Source organism: Eptatretus burgeri, chromosome 2, assembly GCF_056783735.1.
Source record: "Eptatretus burgeri isolate ZD-2024b chromosome 2, Ebu_testis_v1, whole genome shotgun sequence".
Taxonomy (NCBI): domain Eukaryota; kingdom Metazoa; phylum Chordata; class Myxini; order Myxiniformes; family Myxinidae; genus Eptatretus; species Eptatretus burgeri.
Genome location: NC_140962.1, coordinates 73,911,010 through 73,935,169, shown reverse-complemented (window position 1 = coordinate 73,935,169; position 24,160 = coordinate 73,911,010). Strand labels below are relative to the sequence as shown.

At 41.8% G+C, this 24,160-nt stretch overlaps 1 protein-coding gene and 1 long non-coding RNA gene across 2 annotated transcripts in view; one reads left to right on the top strand and one right to left on the bottom strand.

Annotated features, from left to right (window-relative positions):
* Positions 1-16,368, top strand: part of LOC147032332 (kinesin-like protein KIF27) — a 28,941-nt gene extending 12,573 nt beyond the window's left edge. The window contains 6 exon segments of the mRNA XM_085869849.1: positions 1,751-2,019; positions 2,146-2,214; positions 3,199-3,242; positions 10,212-10,386; positions 11,345-11,474; positions 16,020-16,368. Coding sequence (XP_085725975.1) covers positions 1,751-2,019; positions 2,146-2,214; positions 3,199-3,242; positions 10,212-10,386; positions 11,345-11,474; positions 16,020-16,133 — 801 coding nt within the window. The 3' untranslated portion in view covers positions 16,134-16,368.
* Positions 1,488-20,798, bottom strand: LOC147032331 (uncharacterized). Its single transcript, XR_015055122.1, has 2 exons — positions 19,562-20,798; positions 1,488-2,161 (listed from the first exon to the last, which is right to left on the bottom strand). It is a non-coding gene; the product is annotated as an uncharacterized LOC147032331 (long non-coding RNA).
* Positions 20,799-24,160: the final 3,362 nt, after the last annotated feature.

Genomic DNA, 24,160 nt, shown 5'->3' with positions numbered 1-24,160 from the left:
CTTCTTCTTCTTCTTCTTCTTCTTCTTCTTCTTCTTCTTCTTCTTCTTCTTCTTCTTCTTCTTCTTCTTCTTCTTCTTCTTCTTCTTCTTCTTCTTCTTCTTCTTCTTCTTCTTCTTCTTCTTCTTCTTCTTCTTCTTCTTCTTCTTCTTCTTCTTCTTCTTCTTCTTCTTCTTCTTCTTCTTCTTCTTCTTCTTCTTCCTCCTCCTCCCGTTCGGGGTCGCCACAGCGGATCATCCATATGATCCGCATTGTGATTTGGCACATGTTTTACACCGGATGCCCTTGCTGACGCAACCCTGGTCGCCTTTTGTGACACAGGGATCTTGTACACCTATTTTAACTGGGGTATGCACCGGGCCCAGGACACTGGTACTCATTTCGCCGACCTCGGAAGGATGACAGGCTGAGTCAACCCCCTGGTGTGTTAATTCAGTGGCCCAACGGGGCTTGAACTCAGGACCTTTTGGATCCCAAGCCACTGCCCTAACCACTGTGCCGCTGTGGCGACCCCGAACGGGAGCAGCTGAAAGAAGAAGATATAAATATATATATATATATATATATATATATATGTATTTGTATAGATATATAAATATATATTTATTTATATAAATAATATCGGGGTGCGCTTGCACATTATAAGCAACAAAGGACTGTTTCCCCATTTTCTGGGTTCATTCACATGCATTTTTTTTCATTTATTTATTGTCATTTTTTTTTCATATATTTATATTTTCATTTACAGACGCTTTCCGATGGTTCTGGAATTTCTTTCTCGTTTATCGGCTTCGATGTCTGTCAGCATGCTTACTTACTAAATTACCTTGCTTCCCCAATTCTCTCGGGTCGCTCACCTGCATTTACTTTTTTGAATCATTTTTTTCATTTATTTTTATTATCATTTGCGGACACTTTCCAATGGTTCTGTGATTTTTCTGGCTGTATCGGCTTCGATGTCCGTTGACTTGTGAAATTTTTGCTTTCTATGTCACCCGGAAAGTACCAAACTTTAATATCAGTGAGCTAGTGGTTAGAATGAGCTGAGAATGGGGGTGTGCTTACACATTGTGCAAGCATACGAACCATGCTTCCCCATTGTCTCAGGTCGCTCAACTGCATTCGATTATTTATTTATTTATTTATTTATTCATTTATGGATGTTGTTCGCCGATTCTGTTATTATTTTTTCCGGTGTATCAGCTTCGATGTCCATCGGCACAAAAAATTTCAGCTTTTTAGGTCACCCAGAAGGTACCGCTTCTTAATATAATTTCAGCAAATGAGGTTTGCTCGCTTTTGTGATGATAGCTGCTTTTTCTCACTTGGTTGATGTGCAAATCCAAATTGGTCATAGTTAATCCAGGTTTCTCTTTTCTGACCAGACCTTCTTCCACTCATTCATCAGTGTTGTAGCAGTTGGCCATGCATCCCATGTTCAGCAACTTTTAACTCGTCTCTTTTCAGAAATCAAATGTGTGCCAACAAATGTCAAACTTGCAATGTATTTTAAATAATTACAATAAATTCAAATTCCTTTACCACTGCAGGTGAGGTTAACCATGTGTAAATGCTTGTTTTAATTTTTTTTGGCTTTTACTCTTTTTCTCTTTGGAACCTTTGTTCATTTTTTTCTTTTAGTTCATGTGAACAGAGGTTGTGTTGTGGAACATTTGTTGAAAGGAAAGACATTGAAAAAGATCACATGTTTCACACATTTGCAGTATATTGTCGATTTATTTTCTTTTTCAGCAAAGTGATACACATTCGAAGAACAAGGACAAATGTGTCCAAGAGCTGCGTCATTCCACCAGTCAACAAGAAGAAGAAGAAGAAGAACAACGCGGAACTCTCTTCGAGCCAGCGTTCGCTACGCGAGACACGGCTAAAAAGGTGGATGTGGTCCCTCCAGAATCACAGATGAAAATGAAGAAAGTTACTTTTTTAGAACAGAACCCAGAAGTGAGCCCCTTCACAACAAATACTAAAACTAAAAAAGCTTTCTTTTCTAAATGGTTCAGGTAATAATGTTTTCTCTTCTTCTCTTTAAACTAAAGTTGTTCCATTTATCTTGGTTTTGACTATTCTGGATAAATCTTCCTCATCATATTCAACAAACTGCTGTTTTCTTCTTCTTTTCAACTCAGCAAAATGTGGAAAAGACTGTTCAAAGGGAAACCAAAAACAAAAGACGCTCCTGTAAATCCTCAGACCAAGTACGTAATAACAAAGAACTGTCGTGATGTTGTGACATTACACACACACAAACAAAAAAAATGTCTTGAAGGAAAGTTAACAATCACGTGTCGATCACATTTTTCTTTTCATTTTATTACTTGTCATGTCATCATTGTAAGGGAGCAAAAATGTCCGAGAAAAATGAAATGCCAAATGGGACTTTACCTCTGAAGGGGAACCAGTGACAGTTGGTGAGATACGACTTGTGTAACAAAGCAATAATCTTGGTTTGCAAAGATTTAAACCACAACAATGCATAGTACAAGTTCAAAGAGGATCGACAGGATAGGATAGCGGCAGGCTGGTTGGGATAAACCGTTATATAGGAGAAAGCAGGCTTTTGTGAAAGTACTGCCAGGCGGAATCAATATCAGGTGATATATGGCAATGGTAGCCCAACCCTTTTATTCGAGAGCAGATTGCATTCCCTGCCAATTGGTCTCTTTAAATATCCATATTCTGCATCATTGAGGTTGCTCCCTTCCAATAACCAGATATATGGGCTTTCAGAACAGCCAAAAAGGGCAGAAAAGGAACAGGAGATTTTGGATGGAAACATCATCATTATTCATTCCAGGAGGGAGGGAGACGAGTTGCAGAAATTCAGGTTGAAAGGTTTGCAGATTGAGTCAGACCCACAGAGTCACAGAAGGCCTTTGCTGCAATTCTCTGGTATGTTTTTGTACAGCTTACATCCACCCAGCTGGCATGGCTACAGTTGAAATTACCACAGATGACGAACAAAGTTGGGATGGATGATGGTTACACATTGATCCATTCAGTTAAAGGAAAGAGGGTATCTTGAGTTTACGGGCTTATGGAAAAGCGAAGCAGGCTACACAATGCCCAGGTTGGTTTTGTAAAATGAAACATTTCTGTTATGTGAAATATATGTAAACGAGTTAGTTTGGAGAAAATAATTTCGAGAAAATACAAGTTCATGCCTATTAATGTTTCTGCAGGAATGACTTGATGGACAATGATACACAGAGTTTTCAAGGTTCCAGTAAGTACCTTCTCTTCCTGCTCACCACTGTGATGCTTTTCATTTTTGATGATGGAAGAAATTTCAAAGGAGGCATATTTAATGCTGCAGTATGTTTAACAACAGCAGATGGACTGTGGTAAAATAAGGTAAATTTTGTAAAAGAGAGACAGGGACTGAAGAGTCTAACACTGAAACTTCCAACTGATCCCATTGTTAAAATTTGTATTCCCAGGCAGATCCTTTGCACATGGAACGTTTCCTCTTTGTGTCAATAAATTTTATTTTGGAGGTGATGCTCCAAAAGGGTTGTTGCTGCAAAAGTTGTCATGGCACAGAGCTAAAAGGAGATGTACCTTCATTGTTTGCTTCACTATGTTGGGAAATTAGCATCGTTTTTATATGAGTTGACCTTGTTATCAAATGTGTTAAAGATTGAGAGAGAGTGCGTAACATGGCAGTTTGTGTATGGAAAGTGATGGAAAGATACATTGCAAGACCATCCATCATGTTCCGTCATGTTAGTGATTGCTTTCTTTTCCACACACTACCTCATACTATTTTTTTCTTTTGAGAAAAAGGTTTGAGAAGGATTTTGCAAGTTAGGTCTGAGTGCCTTTGAAAGCTTGCCCACTCTTCACGGACACCGCAGGATGACCGTTTATAGCTGGGCCAAGATTCAACCCGAGAGAAGGCAGCTCAGAGTGGAGTGTAAAACCAACAGACTGCACTGCCAGCCTAAACCATATAATATTGTTCCGGAAATGAGAATTTCGATATTTTGTTGTTACATGTTGCTTTCATTCATTTGAATGGTGATGTAATTATTGTTGGTTTGGATTTAAAATTTAGAGCACGCGTAATTTTGGCGAGGGTATTGCATTGGGCTCCATCTGTTACTGACAAAATTGAAGATTTTTCAAGTTTATTGGTCAGTCGATTTTGTTATTCTGTGTCTGTCTGCGTCTGTCTGTCTGTTTGTTTGTCGCCGACAGGTCACAATTTTAAACCGATCTTCACGAAACTTCACCACATGATAGAGTTTGTCACAAGAAAGAAGCCAATTGTTTTAGAGGTCAAAAGGTCAACATAGGGCAAAGGTCAACAACTTCGGTGAGATTTCAAAAATCCATAATTTTCATATATATATATATATATATATATATATATATATATATATATATATATATATATATATATATATATATATATATATATATATATATATATATATATCAGGTCACTGAATTCAACCACCAATTATTTTGGAGGTCAACATTGGCCAAAAGGTCAACATGTGCCAAATTTCTAAAATTGTCAATTTTCATCTGATTCACTTGAAATTTGAAAAGGAATTTGGTCATTTAATTCAGCCGCCAATTCTTTTTGAGGTCAAATTTGTTTTATGGATTTTGCAAGTGTCATGCTCTGTGTGATGTCTTCTTGTTATCTTGCCAAAACGAAGTTTTTGCAAGATATGTTAGTCAGCTTGTGTTTTTTTAATTTAATTTTATTTTTTTGTTTGTTTGTTTGTTTGTATGTAATCATGTATAAAAAATTCTGCAGAGCACAGTTATCATTGGAAATTTTTATTACTTCGCATATCAGAGGCCTATAGAAGTCCCTTTCAGTGCACAAAATATTGAAGGTCAAGGTCAAAGGTCAAGGTCACTTTGTCGCAAATCAGGGGAGTCGACGAAACCCTTATTTTTTGAGTAATTTTGATCGGATCGTCTTCAAACTTCATGGGAATATAGTTCATGGTCTGGCGCTCAGCTGATTAATTTTTGGTGGCGATTGGCCTTGACCTTCATGGTTAGCACCTAAGGTCAAACATATTTGACTCCAAGGTCAAATTTTCAAGTTTTAGGAACCATATCGTGTAGTACCTCAAATTGAACACCTTGATGAGTGCTTTCTAGATATGTCAAGCTTGAGACATTATGAAGTCATTTGGTGACGTTATGAGGCAAAAGCATATTTTTCATGGTTACTCTGTAGAACGATTCTCATCGGAATCTCTCGTAGGCAGATATTCCTCAAGGAGTCGCTCCTGGTGGATAGCAGCTCAGTTCACCTCAGTGTGACCTTAAAGAAGTCACACATGGTCACCTTTTGGCAAGATACGGGTCACCCTGCAGGTGACATTGGTTTATTTGTCTGTTTGTTTGTTTATCCATACACAACTTTCATGTTTTTCTCCGCAACCACTTGTCGGATTGAGACGAAATTGTCAACATCGGTACGACGACTCATGTAGAATGTTGTTTGGAGAATTATGATGTCAGAGGTCATGTGGCATGGCAGGCATGTTGAAAAATAGAAAAACTTTGGACCTCTATCTCTGAAACTGCACCAAAGAAAAAAATTGAAACTTGGCACACGGCAAGTACTCCTCATGCGGAATGTGATTTTTATGACGTCAGCGGTGCCTTCATTATGATGTCATAATTGCATATGTAGAACACCACATCTGATCAACATGAGAATTTTTGAGGGTCATCCAGGGATAAAATGGTCCACAGAAAAAAAATTTGATGACGGCATCAGTCACGTGATTTGGCAACCACATTGTTAACCTCCGCCATCTTCGAAGATGGATGGAGGTTACTGTTTTCACCCCTTTCTGTTTGTTTGTTTGTTTGTGAACAGTATTACGGAAAAACTCCTCAACGGATTTTGACGAAACTTGGTGGGGGGGGGGGTTAGGTATGGTCCAAGGATCATGCCATTAAATTTTGGACTTGGTCCCCCCCCCCACCTCCAAAAAAAAAATTGTTGGAGAAAAAATTTTTTTTTTTGCATTTCTACATGTTTTCAGTGATTTCCAACCCCCCCCCCAAAAAAATTGTTACCCCCCCCAAAATAAAATTGTTAGAGAATTTTTTTTTTGCATTTCTACATGTTTTAAGTGATTTCCAACCCCCCCCCCCCCCAAAAAAAAGAGAATTTTTTTGCATTTCTTCATGTTTTAAGTGATTTCCAACCCCCCCCCCAAAAAAAAATTGTTACCCCCCAAAAAAAAATTGTTAGAGAAATTTTTTTTTTGCATTTCTACATGTTTTCAGTGATTTCCAACCCCCCCCCCCAAAAAAAATTGTTGGAGAAAAATGTTTTTTGCAACTTCTTTTTCAACAAAATTTCGATTTTTTTTTCCATTTTTACATGTTTTGAGTGATTTCCAACCCCCCCCCCCAAAAAAAAATATGGAGAAAAGAACTATAACTCTCAGCACTGTTGACATCATATTTAATGAATAAGATATAAGGTTCACGTGAGTGACCCAGCAGTATTGGCGGCGGAGGTTTTGCACTCTCCCGAGTGCCCCCCCTCTAGTTTTTTAATAAATACCTTCAAAAATCTTCTTCTCTGAAGTGGCTGAACAGATCGGGGCAAAACTTTTCAAGTGTAACCGCCGATCCATGAGGAACAAAAGGTTTACACATATGACATCACAGGTCAGATGGTTTGGCAGCCATATTGGATTTACCTTAAAACCTATAAAAATCTTCTTCAGAACAGCTGAACAGATTGAGAGGAAACCACACAAATATTCCCCAAGCCTTGTGTGTACAAGTTTGTTGAGGAATAATTGATAGGTCACATGGTTTGGCAGCCACATTGGATTGAAGAAAAATATGAAATAATGTTTTCTTTGGAACTGCTTAAACAATCGATATGAAACTTCAAAATTATGATCTCGTCATCATGGGGAATAAAGGTTTAAATTTCAACTTGATCGGACACATGGTCTGGCAGCCATAATTATTTAATTTTTCTGATCTGGGTTCTTTTTAATTGTATTTTGATTTTTTGAATAAGGCTCACTTGGTTGTGCCTGAATAGGTTTGAGGGTAGAAGAGTGGCAGCTGAAATGTGAATCCTATCCAGGTTCCTCCTGATGACTTCATTTTTGCTTTTTGCTTGTTTGGGTTCCTTCTGATGACTCCAATGCAGGACTGTACCTATTTGCTCTTCCATTTGATTTGAATTTAATTTTAATCGCATTCATAATTCAATTTAATAATAAAAATAATAAACGTCATGGGTCAGGGTAAGGTATCCAATGAAAGCGTGGTTGTGTCAAAGTGGGACGTCTTGGTACCTGGTCATCACTGCCAGCAGTTCTAAAGTGGCAGTAAACATTTTGTCTCTTACAAATAATGGAACACACTAGCACACAAACGCCACACAAAATACACCACACAAAACAAATCCTGCGAGGGTCTGAAATCTGATTCCTCTTTTTCTTGTTATGGTCTTGTGATAGAATTTATTTTACATTTTTATAATATTGGATAACAGAAGAGAAACATGATCGAGGTTGATAATCACAGTAAAAGCGAATATAAGGCCAAAGGTACAGCCAGCACGTGACATAGCAACTGGCCATGAAATAGTTGGAAACAATGATCCATATTGGTCAATGATACAACTGGAGTGGCAAACAAGGACATGTCAAAGCATTTGAGAGGATATCCTGACAAGACATGAGCATGACTTGAATGCTGGCATGAAAAGTGTGCAATCGTACAAAGGAGATATCAGAGGAAAGGAAAGAAAGGTTCACATGTGAGAGTATCAGTCTCCTGTGTGTGCCAAGTATATTGGGGCAAAAGAGGCTCCAATATCATGAGGTAGAGGAAGGAGCACACAAGATTCTAAATGTGATGAGGTCACTTTGCCTGGATTACTTCTTGAATTCTGGCTTCACTCAAAAGCATTGAAATGTTGTGAGGTGACCTTGAAAAGATGAGAGTTTCTCAAGGAATGCATGAGACCTTGGGTGGTTTGGGTTGGACAAAAGTAGAACAGGGCAGTACAGTAAAAGCAAGGCCAGATGTAACCTTGCATTAAATTGAGAATCCACTGACTTTCTGTCAGTGGGTAGGAATGTGCCTCTCCACATTCCTATGTGAGAGGAATGTGCCTCTCTGTGAAAGAGAAGAGTGTTGGATAGGACTGGACCACATTTCCCGAGGAATGAAGCACTAATACCATCAGGACCATTTGTAGAAGGAATTTGAGCTGGCTGGGAAACCACTCCACAATGGCAGGGCAGAAGTACACATGCTGAAAGGAATAATCAGGAATGGGTGGGAACAGGAAGGGACGGATTTTGGACTTTGGCCTTTTAATTGAAGATAAGAGGTCTGTCTTAAGAGTAACGGGACTGAGCCTGCTGTGTGCTCCACTTACACAACTTGAATGAACGAGTTGCGTCACAGTCTTTCGCAACATTCCAGCAATATATATGATTGGTGATGGTTGACTGCACTCGTGTGATTTTGTACAAGTCATGCTTTACACGTTGTCTCGTCTGAGTTGTCGCGCTATGAGTTGAAAGCAGAGAGCCAATCTGAAATTTCTTGCCAAGCTTGGCAAAACACCTTCCGAATCCTTTACAATGCTGCAGCAAGTCTACGGGGAAGAAATGATGTCACGTACATGGCATTTGAATGGCACACGAGGTTCAAAGAGAGACGGAAGGAGGTTGAAGACGATCCACGGTCTGGAAGACCTTCAACGAGCAGAACGGCGGACATCATCGAGCGTGTGAAGCAGATGGTGCGTGCAGATCGTCGACTTCTAGTGCGGATGATTGCTGAGGAACTTTCCATCAACAAAGACACTGTCTGGAGCATCATCACTGAAAATCTCGAAATGCGCAAGGTGTGCGGAAAGATGGTCCCCAAGCTGTTGTCCGAGGACCAGAAACAGCAGAGTTACTGTCTGTCAAGACATTATCGAGCGCCTTGAGGACGATCTCGACCTGCTCGGGAGAGTCATTACTGGCGATGAATCGTGGATATTAAAATATGATCCCGAGACCAAACGGCAAAGTCATCAGTGGAAAAGTCCGGCATCACCAAGATCAAAGAAAGCAAGGATGTCGAAGTTGAAGGTCAAGGTCATGCTCATCGCGTTTTTTGATATCAAGGGCATCGTCCACTTTAAGTTTCTACTACAGGGTCAAACAATGAATCAATACGTGTGCAAGGAGAACCTCCGGCACCTCATGAGATCAGTCCGGGACAAGAGGAAGGATCTGTGGGAAACAACGCATGGGTGCTCCACCATGACAACGCCCCTGCTCACAGTGCCTTGAGCATCCAAGAGTTTCTGGTGGAGAGGAACGTGCCAATTCTGGAGCAACCCCCGTATTTGCCAGACTTTGCCCCTTGTGATTTTTTCCTATTCCCCAAACTCAAGGGGGTGATGAAGGTGACCCAATTTGCTGATGTGGAGGTCATTAAAAGGGCCGTGACGAGGGAGCTCCGGAGGATTCCAGAAGAATCCTCCGGGGGTGTATCGAAGCATGGAAGAAGAGGATGGACAAGTGTGTGAGACTGGAGGGAAACTATTTTGAAGGGACAAGCTGTGATTTCAATATATTTTTTGGAATAAAATTTCTGTGAAGTCAGTCCCATTACTTTTCAGATGGACCTCGTATAGTTATTGAGCAATGCCCAGCAGGACTCCTTCCTTTAGGAAGAAGGAAAGGAGGGAATGAACTTAGAATGTGGACCAGACACTGACTGGCTCTTACCAGCCTTTTGTGGATCGTGAGAGGCTGGAGAATTTGGATCACAGATGAGCATGATTGCCTGATGTTGGGTCCTGGCTCTTGGTATGACAGCCATACAATGGTTCCAAGCTTTGCAGAGAGAGAGAGAGAGAGAGAGAGAGAGAGAGAGAGAGAGAGAGAGAGAGAGAGAGAGAGAGAGAGAGAGAGAGAGAGAGAGAGAGAGAGAGAGAGAGAGAGAGAGAGAGAGAGAGAGAGAGAGAGAGAGAGAGAGAGCCTGTAGGGTGCCATCAGATGAGTTTCCCTGCACGTGAAGAATTGATGGTGTCGATATTTTCAATTTTCATCCTCCACATTCCGAATTTTGCACACACCTTATAATCTTCACCATTTAAATTTTTTTTTTTTTTACATCTAATGAACATGACAATTCTTAATGTATATATTGTGTCAATGTTCCACAGGGACTGAGTGGAAAATGTTGAAAAAGAGCTTCAAGGAGTTCAAAAAGACATCCACCAGCCAAAATGTTCTTGTTTACGAAGGAAACGAGTGTTGTGGAAAGAGTTCCATCCTGGGACATATTTCCAAGATTTTAGAACAAAAGACCAAGAAGAAAAAAAAATACAAGAATCACAGGTGTGTTTTACAGATAATTAGCCTGTCATTGAAATCACAACAGGACTTTGTGGATGTGAGATCATTGATTATGCCATAATGGGTTCCGGGTGCCTTAATGTGTGATGCTGGTTCGAGAACTCATCCTGACATCTCATTAAAGCAGTTTCCCAGACCAGATTCATCGTATTACACTGTTTATTTCCTTTTAAACGTTTCTGGTCATGTTATTGTCCAATTTTCCATGTCAAACCAAATGAAGTTGCATTGAATTGTTGAATTTGTGTCCTTGTTAAAGTAGGGCCTACTCACCTGGGGCTTGGATTATGAGCATGTTGCTTCTGTTTCTGCTTCGATTCCCCCCCACCAATGCTTCATTTTCATCCCTTTCTCCCAAGTATTATCATTCCTGATCCCTCAGTTTGATCTTTCCCCCATTCTCACTCCAAAAACTACAAAGAACAAAAGCTCTTCTTCACTCCAAAAAAAAACCCAAACACAAACTCAATCTGCCATGCCTGGTTCTTCCTTCATTCTCCATCCCTTTTCTTTTCAACATCCCCATGCTGAATCTTAATTTAGTGAAATGTTTCTTCCTTTAAAAGCTCTTCGTAACATTTTTAAAACGCTTAAAATGCATTTTAATATTGCTCTCTCCTGACTACTCCTTCAAGAATAACCGAAGCATTCTTCTTCTACTACTTCTTCATCATGTCTTCCTCTTCTTTTTCACAAAGCTTATTTCTCAAAAACTTTTCACTCCAAAATACCATTTCCTGCTGAGGAAACCATTTCGTTCTTGTCGGCGCATTTAACTCTGCTGTGACTACAGAATCAAAGCCCGTGTTGTTTGTTTGTCCCTTTGTCCTTCTGATGGAAGTGATACTTGTACAGTCTCCTCCACTAGCCTCAGATATTAAATTTAAGTTATGTGCGCCTTCCCAATTGTTGTTACTATCCTTCTCCTTGGATGAAACAGGATCGTGTCTCTGGAACTCAGTGACAACAAAGAATGTGCAATAAAGAAAATGTATGACATGCTGCCAAAAAGAGAAGCAGAATGCCATTCCAGTTTGTCGATTTATATCTGCAGTGCCTTTCATGCCGAGGTAAGGTTCAGACTCTTTGATACCACCCTTCATTTGACCCCATTTGTTCTCACAGCACTGACATTTGAGAAACACATGATTGTAAGCAGAATGCTTGGCAAAAAATATTGCTTTTTTCACATTTTTTTATGCAAAACAATTGCATTTCGAGAAGTTTGAAGTGGAATGAGAACAGATATGAAGCAAGTAATATATGTTTGGAGTAATTGTCCAGAATGTTCTTAGCTCTAAGACTGTCAGAAGTTGGAAATTCCTTATCAAAGAGACAAATGAGAATGGAGGTTTGAAAAGTGGAGAAAGTATGGGATAAAACACAGGTAGGTAGTTACTCTGCTGATGGTTGCTTCTGAAATCATATCGCTTCTGACAACCAACTACTCATCCCACACTATTCTCTCCACGACAACCCCCAACCACTTTCTTTCCATCGTTTCCTTTACTCACTCTCGTCGATCCAAAACAAAGACAAAACGCTTCACCCGGTCTTCGCACTCAATTTTGTCCTCACTATATATTCTTTCCTCACTTTTATTGCTTTTCAAACTTCAATTTCCTTGTGACATCTGCATCTCATTGAACACATCACTTTGTGTCAAGATGTGTCGTCATTCACAGTGCCAGTCTGGTATGGAACTCTGGATTTGTGGTGTGTGATGCAAGAAAGATGGTCCAAATGATCTTTGACATTCTCGATTGTCGTATGTTCTGTCAGATTATTGTCAGGTCAGGCCAAATCAGATCTGTGACTTGCTACAGATATCATGTAAACCTGTACTAACCTGTTTCATGGTTGGGTTTACGGCGACTAAACCGGCTTCCCCACCCGGCTTCCTGGTGAGCAGGGTGCATGTAAGGACACCCAGCAGGATTAAAAGCAAAACATGTCAAAGGCCGGAGGAGCTCCTTGTGAGCCAACAGCCATCCAAAGCTTGTTCCCAACTGTGTCTGTGCATATCCTCCTGCAGTTGGGTACTTCTCTGAAGGAGGTTGGTGGCAGGATTTGCACTCCGGCCACTGTAAAACACTTAATTCCGCAAAACGCAAAGAAAACTGAAACCCACTCCATGGGAGTACCTCCTGTGCTGCTGCCCTTCGCAGGAGAGCTCACCGGATAACGGGATTGGGGCAAAGCCTTCGGGACCCCGTTCTTTGATGATAGGATGAAAAGCATGGGGTAACCTTCCTGGGTCAGATTGCGTTGGTGTGTGCCGGGATGGTGCTGAGGTGTCGTCCGCCAGACGGGGGTCTCCTTGGGTTAACCTGAGGCGGTCCCTTCAGGTGGGTGTCTGGAATGTCCTTTCCCAAAGAGAGGACGATCACCTGTCTCTGCTATCATCTCAGCTCCAGTGTTTGGACATTGGTATTGCAGCACTCTCTGAGGTCCGAAGACCGGATAGTGGTCAGATCATTGTGGGTGGTTAAATCTACTATTTTACTGGTTGCTCTGATGGTTGCAATGCCCAAGGGGTTGCTGGAGCTGTGTCCAATAAGCTGACTCCCATGATAATTGAGGTAACACCGGTCAACGAGCGTATTATGAGACTAAGGATTCGTCACTCCTTCGGTGTCATTTCCCTGGTCTCTGTCTATGCTCCGACTGAGGCGCGTGACCTCACCCTGAAGGACACATTCTACGCCACGCTCCAGTCTGTGGTTGATCAGTGCCCGAGACAAGATACACTTCCAGTCTTGGGGGATTTCAATGCATCGACTGGAACTGATAGGGATGGTTATGAGATGTGTGTTGGTCCCCATGGGTCAGGAACTATGAATCAGAATAGCACTAAGTTCCTTGACTTTGCAAGAAGTCATGGACTTCGGGTGGCCGGTTCATGGTTTCAGCGCCCACAAGCTCATCGCTGGACTTGGTATTCCAACGCTGGCGGTGTGGCAAAGCAGATTGACCATGTCCTCGTTGACGGTCACTGGAGGATGATCCAGAACTGCAGGGTCTACCGGAGTGCTCAGTTCCTCAATACTGGCCACTGGCTTGTTGTAGCAACTCTAAAGCTGCACCTTAAATCCTGGAGAATGGTACCATCCCAGCCGAGGCTGGATGTTGGCAAGCTCAAGGATGAGAGAGTAGCTGAGGAGTTTGCGAACAGGCTGAGTGGACATTTGGGGTGTCTGGGTGCTTTGGGGGTTCCTGAAGAGTTCAGGATTACCTTCAAGACCACAGTCCTTGATGTTGCCGGTGGATGTCTTGGAACTCACCGCAGGGCAAAGAAGAATTTTGTATCTCAAGGGATATTAGATACCAGTGACCAGAGTCGCAGGGCCAGGCTGAATGGCAGAGATGAGCTGTTCAGGGAGCTGAGGCGTAAAACTGTATGTGCACTAAGGGTGGACAAGGAGGCCTATGTGCGAGAAATCTGTGAGGGGGTAGAGCATCACCTGTGGACAGGTGATTCTCGTCCCGCTTACAGGGGAATTCGCGCATTGCGTTCATCCAAGCCCATCCCTCGGAGCACTGCAGTTAGAGCATCGAGTGGTAGGCTCTTAACAGAGGAGTCTGAAGTGAAGGCCCGCTGGGCCGGTTACTTTGAGCGGTTGTACCAGGCTGATCCCCCAATTGTCGAGTTGGACGTCAATGGTGTTACAATCCCTGTTGCTGACCCTCCAATCAATTGTGGTCCACCTTCGCATGTGGAAATACGGGCTGCGGTGAACCGGTTGAAACAGGGTAAAGTTCCAGGGATCTGTGGCATCCATGCTGAACTTCTCAAGGCTGGTGGAAATGCTGCACTCGTGTCATTGCATGCAGTTTTGTGCTCTGCCTGGAACACAGGCATCATCCCAACTGATTGGAAGAGGGGCCTTGTTGTCCCTCTCTGGAATGGGAAGGGTGATCGCCAAGACTGCAACAACTACCGAGGGGTGACGCTGCTCTCAGTGCCGGGCAAGGTCTTTGCTCGGATAATTCTTGATGGGGTTCGCCACCACCTGCTTGAGCACCAGCGTCCAGAGCAGTCAGGCTTTACACCAAAGAGGTCAACGATTGACCGTATCCTTGCTCTTCGTGTCCTCACCGAACGCAGACGAGAGTTTTATGGCAGGGACTGCTTGCAGCCGATGTTGATCTCTGTAAAGCGTTCGATTCAGTGAATCGGGATGCCCTCTGGAGGATTCTTGGTCTTCGTGGGATGCCACCAAAACTGATCGATCTGATGTCTGAACTCTACTCTGGTGCTGAGAGTGCTGTGAAGTGTGGTGGTACCATCTCTGACTTATTTCCAGTTGCTACTGGAGTTCGTCAAGGGTGTATACTGGCCCCCACACTTTTCAGCACTTGTATGGACTGGATTTTAGGGAGGATGTCGGAAAGATCAAGCTGCGGTGCATCGTTTGGGAATGTCAAGATGTTGGACCTTGATTTCGCAGATGATGCAGTCATCTTTGCGGAGACTTTAGATATCCTTTTGGGGGCCCTCGAGGTGCTGAATGAGGAGTCGGAGCCGCTGGGATTACAGCTTTCTTGGGTCAAAACTAAGATCCAGGCTTTCAATGACATCTTGGATGCTGCTGTCCTGTCTGTGTCTGTTTGTGGTGAGGATGTTGAGGTCGTGGAGAGATTCACTTACCTTGGCAGTGATATTCATGTCTCTGCTGGCTGTGAGTCAGAGGTCAATAGACGTCTGGGTCGGGCCTGGGGAGTCATGGATTCACTGGATCATGGGGTGTGGCACTGCCGGTACCTGTGCAGGAGGACGATTCTGAGTCTTCAGGTCCTTGGTGCTTCCAGTCTTGCGCTATGGATGCGAGACTTGGACTCTGACCAAGGATCTGAGACGGAGACTTAATTCCTTTGGTACCAGGTCTCTTCGGAGAATCCTTGGCTATCGCTGGTCAGATTTTGTGTCCAACGAGCGGTTGCTGAGAGAGACTCGGATGAGATTTATTACATGCATGGTCCGTGAGTGTCAGTCGCGGCTGTATGGACATGTGGCTCGTTTTCCTGACACTGATCCTGCTCACCAGATTCTCTCAGCGAGGGAGTCTCATAAGAGGAGGCGGCCAATGGGCCGACCACGTTCCTCATGGTTGCAGCAGGTTTACCAGCATCTCAAGGAGATGGGGATGGGCCTGGCATCTGCCTGGGGGAAGGCCAGACGGAGGCCCCTGGAGTACCGGCGGAAAGTGGACGCAGCGACTCGCTGTTCTGGCACATGCTCCCATACCTGACTTGACCTGAATGGTGCAGAGACATTTGGTTTGTGTGTGTTGTGTTGCGTTTCTGGGCTTGCCAGATAAGAAGTTCCTTGATGTGTGATGGTAGGACCCTCGTATGTGGCATAATACTGTCAGTGTAATTAGTTTTTGGTCCTTTGGAGCAATGAGAGAACCTACCTCAATTGTAATTCCTTGAAGGGAACCGACATGATCTGCACTGCTGGTCGGGGCAACAATTTATCATTTGTGTCCAAGTCTCTTAGTTCTGAATTGTGATTATTTGCACAAGCTCCTCCAATACCAACATTAAAATTATGCAAAATCTGTGTATCATACAAAGTGTTCTGTTACTATTTTTCTCTCCTTGGGAAACAGGATCATGTTTTTGAAGATCACCAACAACACAGAAAGAGGATTGAAAAAGATTTACGAAGTGCTGCGGAAGAGAGAGAAGAAGAACGATGCTCCAGTCAGTCGTTGGATATTTGACGCGCTCTTCAGGCTAACATGAGGTTCAAACTCTTCGATATTAACTTTAATTTCACCTGATTCGTTCTCACTACACTGAAGTTTTGTTCGCATGTGCTATTGGATGCATAATACTTGGTAAATAGTTTCTGATGTTCTTCAGGCAACAAGTGTGTGATCACCTCGAGATATGAATTGGTAATTATAATTAGAGTAGGGATGAAGGGAGGGGTGGGAGGGAGGAGAAGGAGTGTCATGTCTTTTGTTTTCGCATTGCCATCTACATTGTTACGTTTATTATCCCCACGCTTTTGAACAAAAACCAGGGGATATTGTAATCAGCTCTGTCTGTCCATCCATCCGTCATGCTATTTCCTCCTCAATGGAGTTTTTTTTTACCTTTGCTTATATTACAGTTTGTCCAGATCTTCAAAATAAGAAAGAGCAATCGGAGATTGCAGACCCTCGTCAGGACTTGTTTTGTGTGGTGGTGTGTGAAACAATAACAGACAAAACTAGAGGGGGAGCACTCGGTAGAATGCAAAATCTCCTCCGCCAATACTGCTTGGTCACTCAAGTGAACCTGATATCCTATTCATTGTAGGTCAAAACGGATCAGACTCTACTGAACCACGATTGAATAAACTAAACTAGATCGACGCGCATGTAGAAATGCCAAAAAAAAATTCAAATATTTTTCAAATATAATCGAATTTTTTTTTTTAAAAAGTTGCAAATTTTTTTTTTTTTTCTCGAACAAATGTATTTTTTTTTTGGTTGGAAATCACTTAAAACATGTAGAAATGCAAAAACAAAAATTCAAATATTTTTTCAAAATGGCTGCCATAGCGGCCATATTGGACTTTGAACCAAGTCCAAAATCTAATGGCATGATCCTTGGACCATACCTAATCCCCCCACCAAGTTTCGTCGAAATCCGTCGAGGAGTTTTTCCGTAATACTGTTCACAAACAAACAAACAGAAAGGGGTGAAAACAGTAACCTCCGATCTTCGATGGCGGAGGTTAACGAGAATTGCCATTTTATCACTGCTGGGAGTGATGACTGTGTCCCAAGACATGGTCACGTGGAGGCATCGAGAGGCAGAGGAGCGTGAAATCATGTGCTGAACTTGAGAATCCAACTTGAGATTCCACTGGATTTTAATCTCAGTAGACGGAGGGAAGACACAGACTCGAGTGGTGGTTCATTAAGGAGGAAATCTCAGGATGAGAGGGGCCGTTACAGAGTAAACTAATTTGCATCACCTTGCAATTTTTACAGCGCTGAGACATCGCGCTGTTATATAATTGGCTATTCTGTCCTGTGTCTTCTGTCACACTTATTGTTGGGTGTGATGTGGGCGGGGATTGCCGGGTGGATTGTGGGCGGGGTTAATGCGGAAGAACGATGTTTTTGTGCTGAATCGTTTTCTGTGTGACGCCGGAAGTTGATTTTCTGAGCAGGAAGTGATAATCTTCCTGTTCCGTTAGGTGTTGACGCGCAGTGTTGTAATTCAGGATGGAAATATCACAGCTCTTGTGTAGTATAATTACCGTGGGCAGATCTCATGGAAGTGTGGGATAATTACAAGGGTAGATGTTTCTTGTGTGGGGAGGTCTCTCTCGAATGATGGAAATTGTTTTCAAGTTCAAACCACTGGTTTGAGACTCGTCTCATCTCGCCTTGTCTGAAAGATTAAATATAATCAATGTACATCTTCCCAAGTGTTTTCTCTCCTTCAGGGAAATGGATCATGTTTCTGAAGATCACCGAAAACAAAGGTAGAGCATTGAAGAAGATGTAAGAGATGCTGTGGAAGGGAGAAGAAGAACGATGTTAGAGTCAGCCCTTGGATATTTGGCACGTTCTTCAGGCCAATATGAGGTTCAAACTATTTGATACTTGCTCTCCTTATACCACATAAGGTCTTGTGACTTTGAAATTTCCCAAACACACACGAATGTATGCATATTGTTTGGTTAAAAGTGTTCCTAATTCATGTTCTTTATCCAAATCAATGCACCTGACAAGGTATGAAGGAGAGGGAGAAAAGATGTAAAGCATAAATAAATGTTTGGAATAATGTCGAGTAAATAATGAATACAGGTAAATGTCAAGCTTTCAACAGAAGAGACATCTGAATATCAAGTCTCTCACAAGGTTTTCTGAATGCACTTCGGAAGGAAATTATTTCTCTGGTCTTTTTTAACATGCGTTTTGAGACTCATGGAATTGTGGAACGGAGTCCACGGCTGCACCAGAGCTTGATGATGGGAGTTGCAAGTCAAACGGGGTAATGGTCTTCACGGGTGTATTAAAAAAAACAAGGAAAAAAGACATAAAATGTCATAGCCCCCATTGTTTGTCATTTTGTTGCATGGAGTTAAAGGACTAGCCCATATTTACGGACAACTAAAATGGCCGCCAGTCTGCCAGTTGGTCATCTTTGATCAGATCGCAAAATAAAGTAAGGGGCATGTGTATGCCATGTCCTGTGCTTGTGCCAAGTTTGAACAAAATCGGACCATGCATGTGTGAGAAATGATTGGGGACACATTTAAGTAACAAAATGGCCACCAGTCGGCCATCTTGGATCTCATCGTGAAAAACAAATGACGTGCTTAAGAAAGCCATCATTCATTATCTGTGTGCCAAATTTGAAAAACATTGGTAAATGCTTGTTCGAGAAATGGTTGAAGACGTGTTCAACATCGGGGGGTTTTTTTGCACAACTAAAATGGCCGCCAGCCGGCCATCTTGGATCAAGAAATGACATGTTTGTGTCCGCCATCATTCATTATCTGTGTGGTAAGTTTGAACAACTTCGGTGAATACATGTCCAATTCCTTATCCCCGCTTTTTTGCTTTGCGCATGCGGGTTAATGAGTAAAAAAAGAAATGAGAGCGAAGGCAATGGCATGCCATCACAAATCCCTTTGCTTCCCATCAAAGCAAAGTTGAAAGAATGCAAAATTTTCCCCCAGAAATGACCAATATCAAATTTTGGGATTGAAAAAAACCTGTTTTGACCTATGATTTGACCCCTGAAATGAACCGGGGGTCAAATCAAAAAAAATCGTTGCTTATTTCATACATCCCCCAATGTTGATTGGACATGCTGCACCAAGTTTCATTGAAAGTTTTTTTTTTTTAAGTGCCCGTAATTGCCACATTTGGTGTTTGACGCCACCACAGGGCCTCGGGGCAGGGACAAAATGATACTGCTCTCACTCCTTCTTGCCAAGTGATGATCATAAATATCAAATTTGGTGATTTTTCACGTCACCATTTCGGATGAGATAGATGGAGAGACAGATTACAATATCGTCGCAGTTTAAAAAAAAACATAAAAACATTGGTGGAACAACAATTGCTGAAGTCCAGCATTGCTTAACATTTGAAATTGGAACACAAAAGTCATATTTCATTTTAATATGTTTGTTTACCCTTTTAATGGCTGCCATTTCTTCATGATTTCCTTTGCAGGGCATTGTTCCACTGCTCATGTGCAGGACTTGTTTACACATAACTTTTGTTGAGATCTTGTGAGTATGCAGAGATCTTTGGTATCACACAGCTTGGTGAGCATGTTCTGGTAAGTATCACATATATGTCATGTGGTGATTATGATGAGTGCTTTTGAATCACGTTTTAGTGTCATGAGTGCATTTTGACTTTTCTCTACAAAATGTTATAATCACATCTTCTTTCACAATGCGAAGCAAATGGACAACTAGTTCAAAGTTACACAGGATTTTGTTCTATATTTCCTATCATATAACCAGCCAGTCAGGCTTCTTCCTCTTGATTGGCTGGCTATCATCTCTTTTTGTGATGACCCCAAGAAAATCTAATTGCACTAAAAAACAAACAAGGAAGTTTTTTTCAATGAAAATCCCAACCATCTATGACTATTAATTTAACCGCTTGTCCAAATTGTTGGCATATGTAACATCATGATCTCTTATTTCTCCTGCAAATTAATATTTTTGGCAATGGGATTTGTCTCAACAAGTGGATATTCCCGACTCGTGTGCAAACGTCGACTTGAGTCCCAAATCTGCAATCAGTTGTTCAAATGGTTATTTAATCCCCCAGAAAGATCGAAGATCTCTTCGATCTTTCTGGGTTTTGCTTTTCCTCAAAAGCTAAAAGGTGCTGGTGGTGGCACTTCCAGGCTTTGGGACGAGGTTCGATTCCTCGTGGCACCCAGCTTTGTGTCAGGAATTTAATCAAAGAAACATCTTTTTTTTTCTTCGATTTAGCTGTTTTGCTGAAATTCCATTATTTAAAAGATGATTGAAGGAAGAGTAAGCTTTAACAAGCTTGAACTGTGGGGTAACGGGACCACTCTTGCTTGCAATCAGCAAAGGAATGAATGAAGGCAAAAATATGAAAGTGAGGCGGGGAGGAAACGCTGAAACCAACAAAAAAGGAGGTTGGGTTCGGAAGGGTTAATGGGAGTTATAACGATCATGAGTCAGGATGATGAATGATATGAGACGTCAGTGCACTGCATGCTTTACGCCCTGGAGGAAAGAGTGGGAAAGAATGGCGTTTGGAAGGTGGTTCTACAAATCAGTTGAGCCATTATTCTTTTGCTATCTTTGTTTTGGAACAACCACTACTTCAACAACCACAACCACTACTTCAACAACCACAACTGCTACTTCAACAACAACAACCACCTCTCAACCACGCCATCCCCACCCTGCTTAAGAATGGCTCGTTTATGTGCAGGCTCCGTCGAGGTGTAAATTCCCGGCATTTCTGTCTGCGCGCATACTTCGGCAAATCGACAATTCGGCGATTGGACCCTGTCGCGCGCGGACAGAATAGTTTGCTGATTTACGGTGTGATTCAGAACACACCCGTAGCTGGATTTCGGCGTTGATCTGAAAGCTGCGACTAGGTTTGCCACGTCCGGTGGGCGCGTGCGGCCGTGATTTAGCTAAAAGCGGTCGCCCGCACGCCAGAGTGGCGGAGAAACACAACAATATGTATTTCTTCTTCTTCTTCTTCTTTCGGCTGCTCCCGTTCGGGGTCGCCACAGCGGATCATCCATATGATCCGCATCGTGATTTGGCACATGTTTTACACCGGATGCCCTTCCTGACGCAACCCTGGTCGCCTTTTGCGACACAGGGATCTGGTACACCTATTTTAACTGGGGTATACACCGGGCCCAGTACACTGGTACTCATTTCGCCGACCTCGGAAGGATGACAGGCTGAGTCAACCCCCTGGTGTGTTAATTCAGTGGCCCAACGGGGCTTGAACTCAGGACCTTTTGGATCCCAAGCCGCTGCCCTTACCACTGTGCCGCTGTGGCGACCGCGAACGGGAGCAGCTGAAAGAAGAATATATATATGTATATATATATATATATATATATATATATATATATATATATATATATATATATGTATTTGTATACATATGTAAATGTATATTTATTTATATAAATAATATTGGGGTGCGCTTGCACATTATAAGCAACAAAGGACTGTTTCCCCATTTTCTGGGTTCATTCACATGCATTTTTTTCATTTATTTATTATCATTTATTTTTTTTCATATATTTATATTTTCATTTACAGACGCTTTCCGATGGTTCTGGAATTTCTTCCTCGCTTATCGGCTTCGATGTCTGTCAGCATGCAAAATTACCTTGCTTCCCCAATTCTCTCGGGTCGCTCACCTGCATTTACATTTTTGAATCATTTTTTTCATTTATTTTTATTATCATTTGCGGACACTTTCCAATGGTTCTGTGATTTTTCCGGCTGTATCGGCTTCGATGTCCGTTGACTTGTGAAATTTTTGCTTTCTATGTCACCCAGAAAGTACCAAACTTTAATATCAGTGAGCTAGTGGTTAGAATGAGCTGAGAATGGGGGTGTGCTTACACATTGTGCAAGCATACGAACCATGCTTCCCCATTGTCTCAGGTCGCTCAACTGCATTCGATTATTTATTTATTTATTTATTTATTCATTCATTCATTTATGGATGTTGTTCGCCGATTCTGTTATTATTTTTTTCCGGTGTATCAGCTTCGATGTCCATCGGCACAAAAAATTTCAGCTTTTTAGGTCACCCAGAAGGTACCGCTTCTTAATATCATTTCAGCAAATGAGGTTTGCTCGCTTTTGTGATGATAGCTGCTTTTTCTCACTTGGTTGATGTGCAAATCCAAATTGGTCATAGTTAATCCAGGTTTCTCTTTTCTGACCAGACCTTCTTCCACTCATTCATCAGTGTTGTAGCAGTTGGCCATGCATCCCATGTTCAGCAACTTTTAACTCGTCTCTTTTCAGAAATCAAATGTGTGCCAACAAATGTCAAACTTGCAATGTATTTTAAATAATTACAATAAATTCAAATTCCTTTACCACTGCAGGTGAGGTTAACCATGTGTAAATGCTTGTTTTAATTTTTTTTGGCTTTTACTCTTTTTCTCTTTGGAACCTTTGTTCATTTTTTTCTTTTAGTTCATGTGAACAGAGGTTGTGTTGTGGAACATTTGTTGAAAGGAAAGACATTGAAAAAGATCACATGTTTCACACATTTGCAGTATATTGTCGATTTATTTTCTTTTTCAGCAAAGTGATACACATTCGAAGAACAAGGACAAATGTGTCCAAGAGCTGCGTCATTCCACCAGTCAAGAAGAAGAAGAAGAAGAAGAACAACGCGGAACTCTCTTCGAGCCAGCGTTCGCGACGCGAGACACGGCTAAAAAGGTGGATGTGGTCCCTCCAGAATCACAGATGAAAATGAAGAAAGTTAATTTTTTAGAACAGAACCCAGAAGTGAGCCCCTTCACAACAAATACTGCAACTAAAAAAGCTTCCTTTTCTAAATGGTTCAGGTAATAATGTTTTCTCTTCTTCTCTTTAAACTAAAGTTGTGCCATTTATCTTGGTTTTGACTATTCTGGATAAATCTTCCTCATCATATTCAACAAACTGCTGTTTTCTTCTTCTTCTTTTCAACTCAGCAAAATGTGGAAAAGACTGTTCAAAGGGAAACCAAAAACAAAAGACGCTCCTGTAAATCCTCAGACCAAGTACGTAATAACAAAGAACTGTCGTGATGTTGTGACATTACACACACACAAACAAAAAAAATGTCTTGAAGGAAAGTTAACAATCACGTGTCGATCACATTTTCTCTTCATTTTATTATTTGTCATGTCATCATTGTAAGGGAGCAAAAATGTCCGAGAAAAATGAAATGCCAAATGGGACTTTACCTCTGAAGGGGAACCAGTGACAGTTGGTGAGATACGACTTGTGTAACAAAGCAATAATCTTGGTTTGCAAAGATTTAAACCACAACAATGCATAGTACAAGTTCAAAGAGGATCGACAGGAACGGATAGCGGCAGGCTGGTTGGGATAAACCGTTATATAGGAGAAAGCAGGCTTTTGTGAAAGTACTGCCAGGCGGAATCAATATCAGGTGATATATGGCGATGGTAGCCCAACCCTTTTATTAGAGGGCAGATTGCATTCCCTGCCAATTGGTCTCTTTAAATATCCATATTCTGCATCATTGAGGTTGCTCCCTTCCAATAACCAGATATATGGGCTTTCAGAACAGCCAAAAAGGGCAGAAAAGGAACAGGAGATTTTGGATGGAAACATCATCATTATTCATTCCAGGAGGGAGGGAGACGAGTTGCAGAAATTCAGGTTGGAAGGTTTGCAGATTGAGTCAGACCCACAGAGTCACAGAAGGCCTTTGCTGCAATTCTCTGGCATGTTTTTGTACAGCTTACATCCACCCAGCTGTTATGGCAACAGTTGAAATTACCACAGATGACGAACAGAGTTGGGATGGATGATGGTTACACATTGATCCATTCAGTTAAAGGAAAGAGGGTATCTTGAGTTTACGGGCTTATGGAAAAGCGAAGCAGGCTACACAATGCCCAGGTTGGTTTTGTAAAATGAAACATTTCTGTTATGTGAAATATATGTAAACGAGTTAGTTTGGAGAAAATAATTTCGAGAAAATACAAGTTCATGCCTATTAAT